Source organism: Struthio camelus, chromosome 13 (assembly GCF_040807025.1).
Source record: "Struthio camelus isolate bStrCam1 chromosome 13, bStrCam1.hap1, whole genome shotgun sequence".
NCBI classification, from domain to species: domain Eukaryota; kingdom Metazoa; phylum Chordata; class Aves; order Struthioniformes; family Struthionidae; genus Struthio; species Struthio camelus.
Window position 1 is genome coordinate 13,912,126 of NC_090954.1, and position 12,489 is coordinate 13,924,614.

The following is a 12,489-nucleotide window of genomic DNA, read 5'->3' on the forward strand; positions in this document are numbered from 1 at the left end:
CTCAGTGGCGGAGGCGCCCTCGGGCCCAGGCCTGGCTACGTGGGGCAGCACCGAGCTTGCCAGGCTGCGTGGCCTGAGCCGGCAAGGGAAGGGCTCGAGCTGAGCCAGCCTCCTCCCTGCCTTTAAGTGTCCCCCCTCAAGGAGTCATTTGGCTCATCCTGGTCTGGAGCACAAGTGAGACCCAGCATGGCGATGGGGGGGTGAGTGGGGAATTTGTTAATTCCTCAGTTAAGTCCTGAACTATCATGGCAGTGCAGATACAATATTAGAAGTATATGACATGTAGGCACCCATCTACCTACTTGTGCAGTAACATTAATTTGTGTACGTGTGTGTGTGTGTGTGTGTTTGATCTCTTCTCAACCTGGTGATAAGGTTTCCTTCGTTTTCCAGGGTGGAGGGAAAGTGGAGCTCAGGTGGCAAGGGCTTCAGAGAACAGAACTAACAATCCCAACACCTACCACACAAAAACAAATCCTTCCTAGTCCAGGGACAGCTGCAAAACTTCACATGAGTCTCCAGTGACTGTCAGGACAACCGGAACAACCTCTGCTAATTCAAGTGGAAGGAGTTAATGTAAGCAGGTGTGTTGGGAAAGGATTGCTAAACAAAGAGCAAAGACAGTTGCACCACCTTCCATGGGCTTACAATGCCTGTGGTTTCCTCCATGAATGTACCTTCAGCCCAGCTGAAAGCTTTGCTATGCTTAGACAGTTGTGGGCATTTATTTTTTTAATTTTTCTCTGCTATTATTATGACTCTCTAGGTGAAGTTATTTCTCCTCGTCAAGGTTAAAAGGATAGAAGCTGCTGAGGCAACACTAAGCCCAATGTTTAATCAAAGGCTTGGAAAGTGCAGGCGATGCAGAAGATGGCTGCTGCACAGGTCCTTTAGTCCATTAGTGAGTCAGCTCTAGCTAGGTAGGGATGCTTTTGCTCTCTGTTCGTTGGTTTGTTTGTTTTCAATGAGTAATATCTACTAATGAGGATCAAAGTCTTGCAGGTTTTTGGTATGTGAGAGAGGCCTCTGCCCTTTGCAGTAGCCACTGCGATCAACTGCCTGCAGGATTATAAACGTGAGTTTGCAGGGAGTTTAGAGAACAAGGATGGCTATGAGTGCTCAGAGGAAGGACTGTGGTCAAAAACCAGGGGAGTAGTTTGCAGCTGTCATACTGTGTTTCCGCTAGGATAAAACAGCTGCAGAACTGCAGCTCTGCTTCCCAGGCAGCTCTGCTGGCATCAAGAAGTCCTGGGTGGGTATACTTAGCGTAGGCAGCTGTACACAGATACTCAAGCATGAAGGGGTAGGAAGGTAGATGTCTTTCAACTCCCCAGGTCACTCCTTGCTGTCCGTAGGACCCCATGTACCACCTCCAGACAGAGAGGCCCCTTCTGGAAACAGAGCTGGTGGCTGCGAGCTCTGATAGAGGGATGTCATCGGGTTGTTATTTCCCCTACTCCTGGGCCATACTAAGCATGAGGAAAAGGATGCAGTTAGCCTTTGTGTTCAGAACCAGGAGCCCTGGCCCCAGCTTGCACTTCTTTCCGCCTTCGTGTCTTCATTCTCCTGGTTAACGCATTGCCAGCTTCATCTTGTGGCTGTAGCAGCTTTCTAAGTGGGTTTCTTCAATGCAGCATATCCAGTCTTTGCTTCTCATGGTTTGGGAAGCACGGGTGTGATCAGGGCTCCCTCCAAAAGGTGACGGAGCTGAGCTCCAGGGCTTTGCACATCAGAAGGAGAGGGTTAAGCAGGACCTCAGACTCAGTGGAAATGGTAACTGTTTGCGTTTCAGTTGGGGAAGCCAAAGACCAGCAATTTTTTGCTTTGCTTCCTTAATGAATTGTATAAGTTGGTGTGGGGTGCAAAGTTGTATAAGTAAAATTGTATAAGTTGGTGTGTGGTGTGATCTGCAGGGAGCAAAAAAGTGAGATGATTACAAATTGTTATTACATCCTGTTGGTGTTTTCTCCCTGGCTCTTGCTGAGTTCCCAAGATAATGCTGGAGCTTCCCATACTGGTCATGGGCCTGTCAAGGGCAAAACCACACAGCTCCCCTCTACTGTGCTGAGAGCTAATCCAACCGGTTAATTAGAGAGTCCATTGAACTGTCAGAAACAGCATGAGATACAGAAGCAATTATCTCCAAACTGGTCATCATCACAGTTAAAGTACCATTTGGCAAGTATGTGAATAGCCTGCAGCAGTGTCCCTTCATAGGTCCCTTTTCTTTACTGGCCTTTATTGCTGGGTGATGGTGTTCCTGCTTGGAGTAAAGCTGTCAAGTGAATCGACAGCAACGCTCCTCTCCCAGGTCTGGGAGAAGTCAAATGGAGAGGGGTAGACAGAATGGGATGCTATTTGTAATCGAGCTGGGTAGCCTAAAATGCCAGTGTATACAAATCCCATTGAAGAAACCCATTGTAGGCAGGACAGCTGAACAACTAATTTGCTGCAGATAATTTATTTAATGCGTTTAAGCCTTTTTTTTTCAGCTCACAGATTATGACTTCCTCAGATGCAGCCCTTTACTCAAACTTACTTGACAAATATCTCTGAAAACATTTAGCTATCATGCTCAGAGTCCAAGGGCTGTTTTCTGCTTGCGGTTGGTAAGACAAATCCTGCAGAGCTCGGCTTCTCAGCGGGGTGTGAGCTGAAGCCCACTAGGTGTGCGCTGGTGCGCGTGAGGTAAAACTCACTTTCAGCGGCAGCTGTGCCTTCTCTTTGGAACTTGTTTCCTGTAGATACTAATGCCTGAAAAATTAATTTCATTTTCAGAGAGCAGATCAGTTAAGGACAGTGGTGTGAAAAAAGCAGGACTTTTATAATCCTGTTCTTTACCTGACACTGAACTGGTGCCATGTAACTGACAGCTAGGTTGAAACTGTTGTTTGAAGGGAGAAACTACAGACCACGAAAACAAATCCCTGCAACACCAAATCCCACCAGTGGAGGACTCCTTTAACGGTTTCCTGGCGGTCTTAATAAGACTCTTGGAAATCATGTGCCCGTGCATGCCCATCGCACCCTCAGTGCAGGTTTCACACCCCACATATGTATGCTCTTTCCTCCTCTCCTATCAGTCCTCTTTCCCCACAGGTAAACAGCTGGAAGTGCTGTGCTAACTGCTAAGAGGCTTCAGACAAATGCTTTCTGCCACGAGAGATTTGGGGACATCTTCTGGACTTCTCTTTAGCTTACATGTGTCTTTGTAACAAATGCACCACCTGCTAAATTGCTGATCTTGTACAACTGTTCTCTGATTACTACAAAAGAAGAAGAAAGGTCTGACTGGATGTCCTCTATGAAATCAGCTTTCAGTGCCTGTTTGTTCTGCCTCTGAGCAAGCCGTGAGTTGCTCTGAAATATGTCTGCCTTGTTCTCTGAGCAAGGGGTCTTTGGGATTTCATCCTCTGTATTGCCATTTGTAGCAGGGAAACTGTCTTGCTATAGGTTTCCTTGGTGGATCACCTCACAAAAAGTGCCATGTCTCACTTGGTATATAAAATTTAAATTACCATATGATTTGTATGCTTCATGGTCATCTACTCAGAGTGTCTGTTCAGTGTTGGATGCAAAATGTCTTTTACTGTTTTTTATATCAAGTCTGTATCTTGCTGGTAGAACTAGTGTGCATTTTTAGATGTTAGTTTATGATCAGTATAGTTTTAGTTTTATGATCATTATTGAAAGTGATAAGAGTGCTGAGGTAAGATGTTTCAATGGATGTATCTGTACATAGTGACCTGAATTAAGATGACCAAGCCTGACAATGTTGAGAAACAGTGCCTAGCATGTCGGAAAGCAAATTTCCCCAGGAATATTCACCAAGATAAATGCAGATGGGCAGTGCAGTTTATATGCTAGCTTTCATTTTGAGTCCATAATCTACTGGAACTAACAGATATATCATGTGTAGGTTATTCAGATCATCTGCTTCAGACATACCAGTTGTATTGTAATAAGTACCTTACTGAAGGATCCCAAGTGCCAAGCATACTCAGTGGGGAGAGATATGAATCTAGTTAAAACCCTAGCAAAATAATGTCAAAGTATCAATCTTTAAATATGTATACATATAGGATTTCCTGACTTTTTTTTCTAATGATTATACAAATATATCCTAAAGTTCAAGCTACTACTCTCCCCTCTGCTAACAGCAGGAGAACTGATTCATTCTTTCATTTAGGGTTTTTTTTTAAATCTTTATTGGGATGCAGCTATTTCAGGTATGTTTTGGATTTTTGATACGAAGGGAAACAATATAGCTAAGTCAGTATAAAACTCCGGAAAGGAAAGTCTTAACATAGACCTTATTTTCTGACATGATTTCTCTGAGATGTGTTTGGACTAGGGAAAAATATGTTTTTCCAGTTACTTTTGCAGCTTTCTACTTCTGGACCTGCTCAGAGGATGGTTCAGTTTTAGTGTAAATGAAATGGACAGCAAAGGCAGGGTACTTAGCTTGCAGGGATTTTGCAAGCAAGGTTGATTAGACGCAAAATGCTGGAAAGATGTGCAAAATAGTTTGACTCCAGTTAGCTGGAATTTTGCCCGTCACCTTAGATCTGCTTATTCCTACTAAGCATTGCACATCACTCTGTAGCACAGCAACAGAGCTGCATGTTATCAGCAAACTAAATCAACAGTTATCTTCAGAAAGCCATACTGAGATGGCAGCAGGAAATGAGTTGGTAGATGAGGCACAGGATAAGAGAGAATGTGGAGTTCATTATAGCTTTTCAATTTACGACCCAAAACCAGGAAAAAATATCAAAATATCAAAAAGGTATATACATGCCATGGTATCTCCACAGGACATTAAACCTGGAGCGCACTGATCTGAGAAGACATATAAGAACTGGCACTACTCCCAGCTTTAACATAGACAGTGACTACTTTTTTAGTAAGTGGAAACATCCTGAAATGTTGGTCTTGGTCACAGGATAATCAGCATTCATTTTGCAAGCTGGTGTCAAGTGATTCTCTAAATGCTTGCATTGCAGACATTAACTGAAGCGTCTTCCGCTTAGTCCACCTGCAGATGACCAGTGTTTCTTAGTTCATTCATCTGGTTTCCTGTTGTTACCATCTGCACCCAAGATAAATGAAAAACAACAGGTTCTTGTTTTTCAGGGACTGTCTTGAATGAATCAAATTGAATATTTGTTTTCCTGTCACGGAGCAAACTAGGGATTCACATTTTGATAATGTAGAATGTGGATATTTGGAACGTTCTTAAGACGTACTTCTGGGTTTTCAAGAACTCACTTTAGATAAGCCTGTCCTTTTAACTGGCACTAATTAATCTTTATTCATGTTTTTCCACTGCCAGGTACACTGTTTTACATAATGGGCATAATCAGGAACATGAGAAGCTTCCCATCCACAATGACCCAGAATCCCAAGAGTCCTGTTTCTAGTCAAGATCCTAGAAGAGGAATGGCCCAGCTGAAGGAACAGATTCCTTTCAGGATCCCCAAAGGATTCTTGGACAGCAGGACTTTACTGAAACTCATTCATCTGCATTTTCATGGTGGCTCCCGCACTGACTTCACATGAACAGCCAGCCCCATGCATGTGTAGATCAATGGGAGCACAGGAAGGTACATGGTGAGCAGAATGGCTGAGGAGACACTTCTGTATCTGCAAAGATGTCTGGACTACATTACTTCCTCAGAGTTTTACTATTGGTACTCACCAGGAGTGAGCAGATTTTGGTCAACATAAAGAAACAACACAGATACAAGTCACCACAGGGACTCCTGTTACTTCTTTCCAGCTGCTGTCTTTGTACAAGCCACCTCTTTGTCTTGTGACACCAGTATCACGACCTTAAAGATTTCAAGTCCTAGCTTGAAGCCCTAACATCAAACAAGAATAAACGCCTGCTTTATCTGCTCAAGGTCCTACTCACCTGTGACTGGATGTTGTCAGGAGAGAAACAGCACTACATTTAGATAAATAAGAGGAAATATTTGCCTTTTTGATTATCATTACTGGTAAAAGGTTAGCATGAGCCACTGACTCATCCTAACCTGCACAGCTTTCTTTGTAAATGCTTTTATTGTGTTTCCTGACCAAGTTCACTGGTGAAAGTTCATTGGCCTGAAGAACTGAAGTGTGGGCTACAGAGACATTTCACAGCTAACAGAGACTGCAAGGCCCAGCAAGTGCTGCTTCAACTCCAGCCCAATTGCTAGAAGACAGTGGCCATCCTCTGCCAATTGCAAGCCAGTGGACTAGATACAGCCCTCAAACTCCAGGCAACCTGCCAGTGGAGTCCTCATCTGATGAAACTTTGGGCATTCTTATTGAGAAGAAAGGTTGGTCAAGAGACAGAGTCAGTCTGTAATAGTTCACTAAGTGCCATCTTGAAAAATATATCATCTAAAAAGCTTTTCTAGCTACATTAGGAAGATGGACTCCTCTGTATGTTTTCCATCTTTATTTTTATAATTGTTTCTCTTCCAGCTCTGAGGCAAGAAGTTTCAAAACTTTCAAATGTCACTGTATGCACCTGATTGTAAAAATCTCAGTCCCTAGCTAATTCCTGCATGTAAATGTTGCTACGTTCCTTGTGAGCAGCTTCCAACTTTGCATGTTAAGTGGTAGATAAGGCTGTAGAGTTAGCAACTTTGGGAGATTTTCACGCAGCGGGAAATATGCAGGATCAAGACTATAAACCTCTATCCTTTTTAGATGAAGATCTAACCCAGAGATGCCACCCTGAGCCTAAAAAACAAAATTGTACTTTGTTACCTTGTGCAATCATGTACAGATATTTTTAATGTAAAGAAAAAAGTGACATTATTTATTATTATTTTTTATTAGGAATGTGTGTTTTTTTCATTAAAAGCTTCTAGACCCAGGAGCTTAACATATTTATATTATTTAGTAATGTTTCTGTTGCTATGTGACAGGTATTTACTGTAAACAGACAAACAAACAAATGCTGGCTTGAGCAAACAAAAATGTTACTCAGTAGGAAAAATTTTGTGCATGATAAGAACTTCCCTGCCATGGGGTCTGACTTCTTTGCAATATTCCTTCCACCCAGAAGAGAGTCATTGATAAGGCTTCTCATCCTTTTCCTTTGGAATTCAAAAGAAGACAGGCCAGAAACAGATCTAATTAGAGGGAGCCTGGCACTTATTCATGTAGAAAGTCCCTGGCAGTTAGAAAGAGACAAAGAACTGATGTTTGTGACCATAGGTGTTGATGGAAAGCATACAAGGTATTCTAAAAGAGTGGGTGAGATACCGAGTTTGAGGCTATTGTTGGCTCACCATTATGGATAGTTCTGTAATGACTTGTTCTTACAGGGTTGTGTTTCCAGAAAAACTCAGAATTAGTTCAATACAGACTTCAGTGGGTGAAAAAAATAGGGAAGTGTTGAGAGCTTTGGAAAAAAACCATCCAAGGCTGTATCTCTCATATGATTTACACCTCTATGGAACTGCTGACACAGATTTTGTCTGGACTTGGGTACGCAAGAGTGCAGAACAGGTTGGCTTAGTTTCATCCTAAGTATCAAATTTCTTAAAGAAAATAAATTCTAAAAAGGCTGTTCTCTGTCCCCATCAGAAGGCATCAAAATGTTGCTGAAGATTTCTGTGAGTGACGTACAACCAGCAGCATGGGGGTGCAATAGTAGTGGTGTTCCTTTGTTTCCGCTGTTGTTCCTGAAGTGTTGGTTTTTTTCCTATATTCTAATGTGCTTCAATAATATATCTCTTCTTAATTTAAAATGAATTTTTCAACATTGAATGTATTCATGAGAGATGTTCAGAAGGCTCTGCCAATGGGATCCTTAGCTCACCAGCCAAAATGGTCAACAGCTCTCATCCAAAAAGGGATCCAGTTCCAAAACCATATTTGCAAATGTTCATGTTCTGTGTCATCTCTGGCTAATGGCGGGTTGGCCCCAATTAATCTGTCATAAGCAATCTGTCAGCTACTGCTTAGTAAGTTAATAATCACAGCAACGTTTCTGTGAACCCAGCAAGTGATATTGTCCGTCATCAATAAGTTAGTATTTCTATAGAAAAGACGCTGTCTCATGGAAAGAACCAGCACTTTGTTTCCTTCCTTCTCTAACGGTAGCTGCTCCGCTCGCCTCTGAGTTCATCTCCCCGTTGACCATTCCGGCTAGTGGCTTTGGAGTCTCTGCCTGTGCTGAATAAGGTGTGATGCATTGGCTCTTTCTAAAAATAAAAATTCCTCTATGTAAATTAAACTCTAGCTCATGCTCATTTCTTGTATGGTTTTCACTCAAAACATAATATTCTACCGGGTTAGCAGGCAGTTATGTTATGCCTGCTTTGCAATACACCCAAATAGCTATAACAGCAAGGAAGAATCTGGTCACAGTGCTTTTAAAATACTGAACGATTCTTGGGTTATCACACATTTTTTTTATCTGCCAGAACAATGCTGCCTCCCACACCAAGTGTTCCAGCACCTCCCTCTTTCTCCTTACATTTCTTAGGTTGCTACTGAGCCCTCTTTCTCCTTGCCTGGGCTACGTCCACCTCACCTCTCGCTTTCATCTTGTACTGACATTTCACTGGTATCAGCAGGACTCTCAAGACAGGCATTTGTGAATGAGGAGTCAGATAAAATTCTGTGTTGCTCTGTCTGTTGCTCTGAGTATACCAGTGGACTTGACTGAAGAAGGAGGTTCCTTTCTTCCTTCTTTTTCCTCTTTTCCCATCTCTCACAGAACCACTCCATTCTATTTGCTTACATAAATACACCAGTACTCATCAGCAAGTTATTGCAGTGCCACATTTACAGTCTAGAAACATTTTACATTCTTTGCATGCAGTAAGTCTCGGAAGTGTCAAGCTTGAAGTTTACTGTAGCTGTTTTCTTGGATTATAACTGATTACACCTTTTCCTGGCCAGAGATAAAGTACTAGCAGAACAGCTAGCTAATAAGAAATTGGCTGGCTGGGCCTTTGCTAAACCATCTTCAGAAGGCTGATCTGTCAACACAGTTGTATTTCCATATTTCCATATTTTTCTAGGCTCCAGAGGAAACATTTCTGAGATTTTGCATGAAATTTGTTAGCAGAGTCTGCGCCTAGACATGCAAATCCAAAGAGTCATTGAGGTTACTTGCGCTGAAAGAGGGAAGCAGAGGAACAGGTTAACTACTTCCAGAGGCAGGTTGAAAACCTAGTTTAACGCTAAACCTGTGGGCCAATTTCTTTTAAATGGGCCTTAGACAGTGTAAGGGTGCACAACATCATGAGAAAAGCCATATTTTCTACTGAGGAGCTTTCCATGTCTCTGATATTCTGTTTTCTCAGAGAGAAACTAAGTCGGAGTCATCCTGTAAGTGAAATTCAGAGGCATAATGAACAAATCACCAATGGAAAGCTGTGTTCACAAAACAGAAGCTCCAAGGAAGAGTGCAGAAGAGGCCATGCACTTTAATTAGCTGATTATCAAGACCGTCTGGAGGGATGTGAAGCAATAACTGGATGATACACACTCTGTAAATGTCAGTGCTTGAGGCAGTCAGCAGCTGTGTTGCTTAGTGAGATGCAGGGAGATATGGCTGCAGCCCAAGTGTACAAGCAGGTCATGCTCATAAACACCATGCAAAGAGATGAATCCTTATGGGGAAACGTCCCTTCTACATTTATCCTTCACAGTTCTTTCAACATTGAATATATTTTCAGTTTTTAGTCTTGGAGAGGGCAACGAATTGGAAAAAAGGAGAAATAGTATTAGTATATTGGCAGAACAATTAGAAAAATACTTTCAAAAAATTCCTAAAATTCAGTTAGGAGCCTAGAACGTGACCTCCTTCTACTGCAGAATTTGGTGCCTGTCTAAGCATAAAAATAAATGAAAACATTCACCCAAGTGGCTTAAAAAGGAAGGCAATGGCTTCCATTTGCATTACCCTGCAGTACATTGCCTTTGTGTCTACACTCCAGTTGTGGTGTATCAGCACAGCTGAGAACGGGCTCACAGAGGAAACAGAAGGACTGACAGTGATGGAGCTGAAGGGTATTTGTAGGGATCTGTGGGAAACCCTTACTCACTTCTTGCCCACATAGTGCCAAGCTTCAACCTACATTTTCCACATGCAGCTTTTTTTGAAGACTAAAATCCCCCCAAATCTCAGTATAGGAGGGTATGCCTGAAAGGGAAATGGTGTACACGGTGCGCACGTGCAGAGGATTTGCGTGGGAAAAAAAAAAATTCAACACGCTGAAAACCCCTTTCTCACTGCACTGCTCTCTACTCAGAAGCAGAAATTCTTAGCTTATCAGACACGTGCAGACAATAGGGTGCATACAACCATTGTTTGCCTACAGAGATACTGTCATGCTAACAAGCTTCATTTATTCCTGTTATAATCATAATCAGTAAATAACGAAGACAATTCATTTGCAACCATAGGAGCCCACACCTCAGCCTAACATGTCTACTTGAGGAAGTCACGGGTTCAAGGGTCACTGTGATGCTGGCCCAGCTTACAAAGGGATTGCAATTGAAGTAGACTCACGTGAGCAATAAATGCCATTAGGGTCACCTTGATTTTAAGCAGTGTGAATCACTGGCTTCAGAGAATCTCCTTCTCCTTCCGCCAACTCCGGTCCTCCATAAGTCTGTTGGAACAAAGGACTCTTCAGGGAGAGCATACATCGGAAGTGTGTGAGGTAACCACTCAAAACGAATATGAGTCAGAGCTGAGAGGGCTAAATGATAGTCACCTTGCATTTGACCTCGGAACACTTCAAACCAGCTTTTGTTTTGCTCTGCCTCCTCCTGTAGTCCCCTAAATGGAATCAAGAGCTCCAGAATAATCAGTAATAGATAGTGCACTAGCTACCCTTTAATGCATTTGTTCTTTTCAAAATACCTTTCAATTTAGGTATTACAAAAAACGAATTTGATCTAAAGAACATCTGACTGAAGTACTGTGGCTATTAGAATGAAATAAACTCAAAAATGACTCTGCTTATCAAACAAGAGTATTTAAGGTATTTATTGGTGTCAGCCTGACTGAATAGTGTGCAACAGAACTAATTGGTTCCAAATCTTGTCCATTTTATTCCTAGTATAGATGAAAAATACACAATGATGACAAAAAACGATGGTTTCTTGGAGCAGGCAGCCCACATAGAACAGACTCTGAATCATTTTCCTCACCTGACTTTGTAAATGCTAGAGCCAAGGAAAGCATTTCATTCTGTAACTGTCAACTGTAAATCCTTCAGTAGTTTAGGATCCAATCTTTTCCTCCGCATTAGATTTCCTGAGCCATCTCTTGAGTGTTATCCTGCCAAAAGGCACTAAATCTGTTGTTTTTTTCTACTGAATATGTGAACTACATAAAAATATAGAAAAGCTTTCAGTTATTTCATTTCTTTTATATTTTAAATCTCTCTGAATCCAAAATAATCACTTATATTCACTCAGCACCTTATAATCACTTCCCTTACCTTAGGAATTTTCTTATCTAATTAAAAAGTAGATAAAATTTAACTAGAATTTACCCAATTAAAACTTTAATGGATCTGAATTCTACTACTTCTCATTAAAGCTTCCTTTGCTGAACTGTAATTGCCTGTGCTATTAGCCTTCCTATCAAATATATGCCCATAACTTAAAACATTTTGAAGATTTGGTAGGAGACCTTACTCATGTATTTTAGCATACATTATTTGCTTTGACAATTTACAGATTTTTGTCATTTTTAAACAATTTTTATTGACCTTTTAAAGTTCTTGAAATCAATCAAAAAAGAAAAATAAACTCTACCTATCTCCCCTGGACCACATCAGAGAAGGAACACAACGCCAATTGAAGGTCCCTACACAGCAGCAGTAGTGCCAGAGTCTGTACTCTTAGAAATGCTGTGAAGCAGGCTTTTCAGTCCTCTGGGACAAGAGGGAAATTTATTTGCTCGCCGAGTAAGGAAATTTATTTCCTTGCTCGGTTTCCACTTCCTTGAAGACTTCTTTCAAGTTAAGATTTAGGAAGCCCCCAAATGGGGACCTTAAGCTGCTGAGGGCTGTGCTTGAACTAGGCAGTGATCCAGAGTATCAGAACTAAATCCTTGTCCAGCAGCCTCATTAATGAATCCATGTTCATTCCTCGCATTTGAATCCCAACTGCCAAACAGGGCTTTTGACATAATGTACGTAAAACATATCAACAGTCATCTTCATGTCAATAATCTCCAAAATGCAACCCCTTTCAAGGGCATCCCCCTCTCTGTAAAAACCAGAAAATGTAAAGAGAGTCTGAAGCATTATTGGCCTGGTAGTGGCAGTAACTGAAAAACTGCTATTAATCCACGGGTTACTTTAAGGACCACGTAGATCAACACAGACAGATATGAAGGACCACACAGATGAATATAGATGTGTTTACTCAGTGCCAATTTCTATGACCCTGCTGGGACACTACTACACTCAATCATTATTCTCTTTGAAAAAGTTGATTCACTTGTTACCGCCT

At 41.7% G+C, this 12,489-nt stretch overlaps 1 protein-coding gene across 4 annotated transcripts in view; it reads left to right on the forward strand.

The window, feature by feature from the left end:
• HTR4 (5-hydroxytryptamine receptor 4) overlaps positions 1-9,315 on the forward strand; it is a 146,086-nt gene extending 136,771 nt beyond the window's left edge. For 2 of the 4 annotated variants that reach the window (XM_068959319.1, XM_068959323.1), the window contains one exon: positions 5,336-9,315. In XM_068959319.1, coding sequence (XP_068815420.1) covers positions 5,336-5,423 — 88 coding nt within the window. In that variant the 3' untranslated portion in view covers positions 5,424-9,315. Of the gene's footprint in view, positions 1-3,099; positions 3,351-5,335 lie in introns of all 4 variants that reach the window. The other 2 variants (XR_011143868.1, XR_011143869.1) reach the window with 2 other exon arrangements.
• The last annotated feature ends 3,174 nt before the right edge of the window (positions 9,316-12,489 follow it).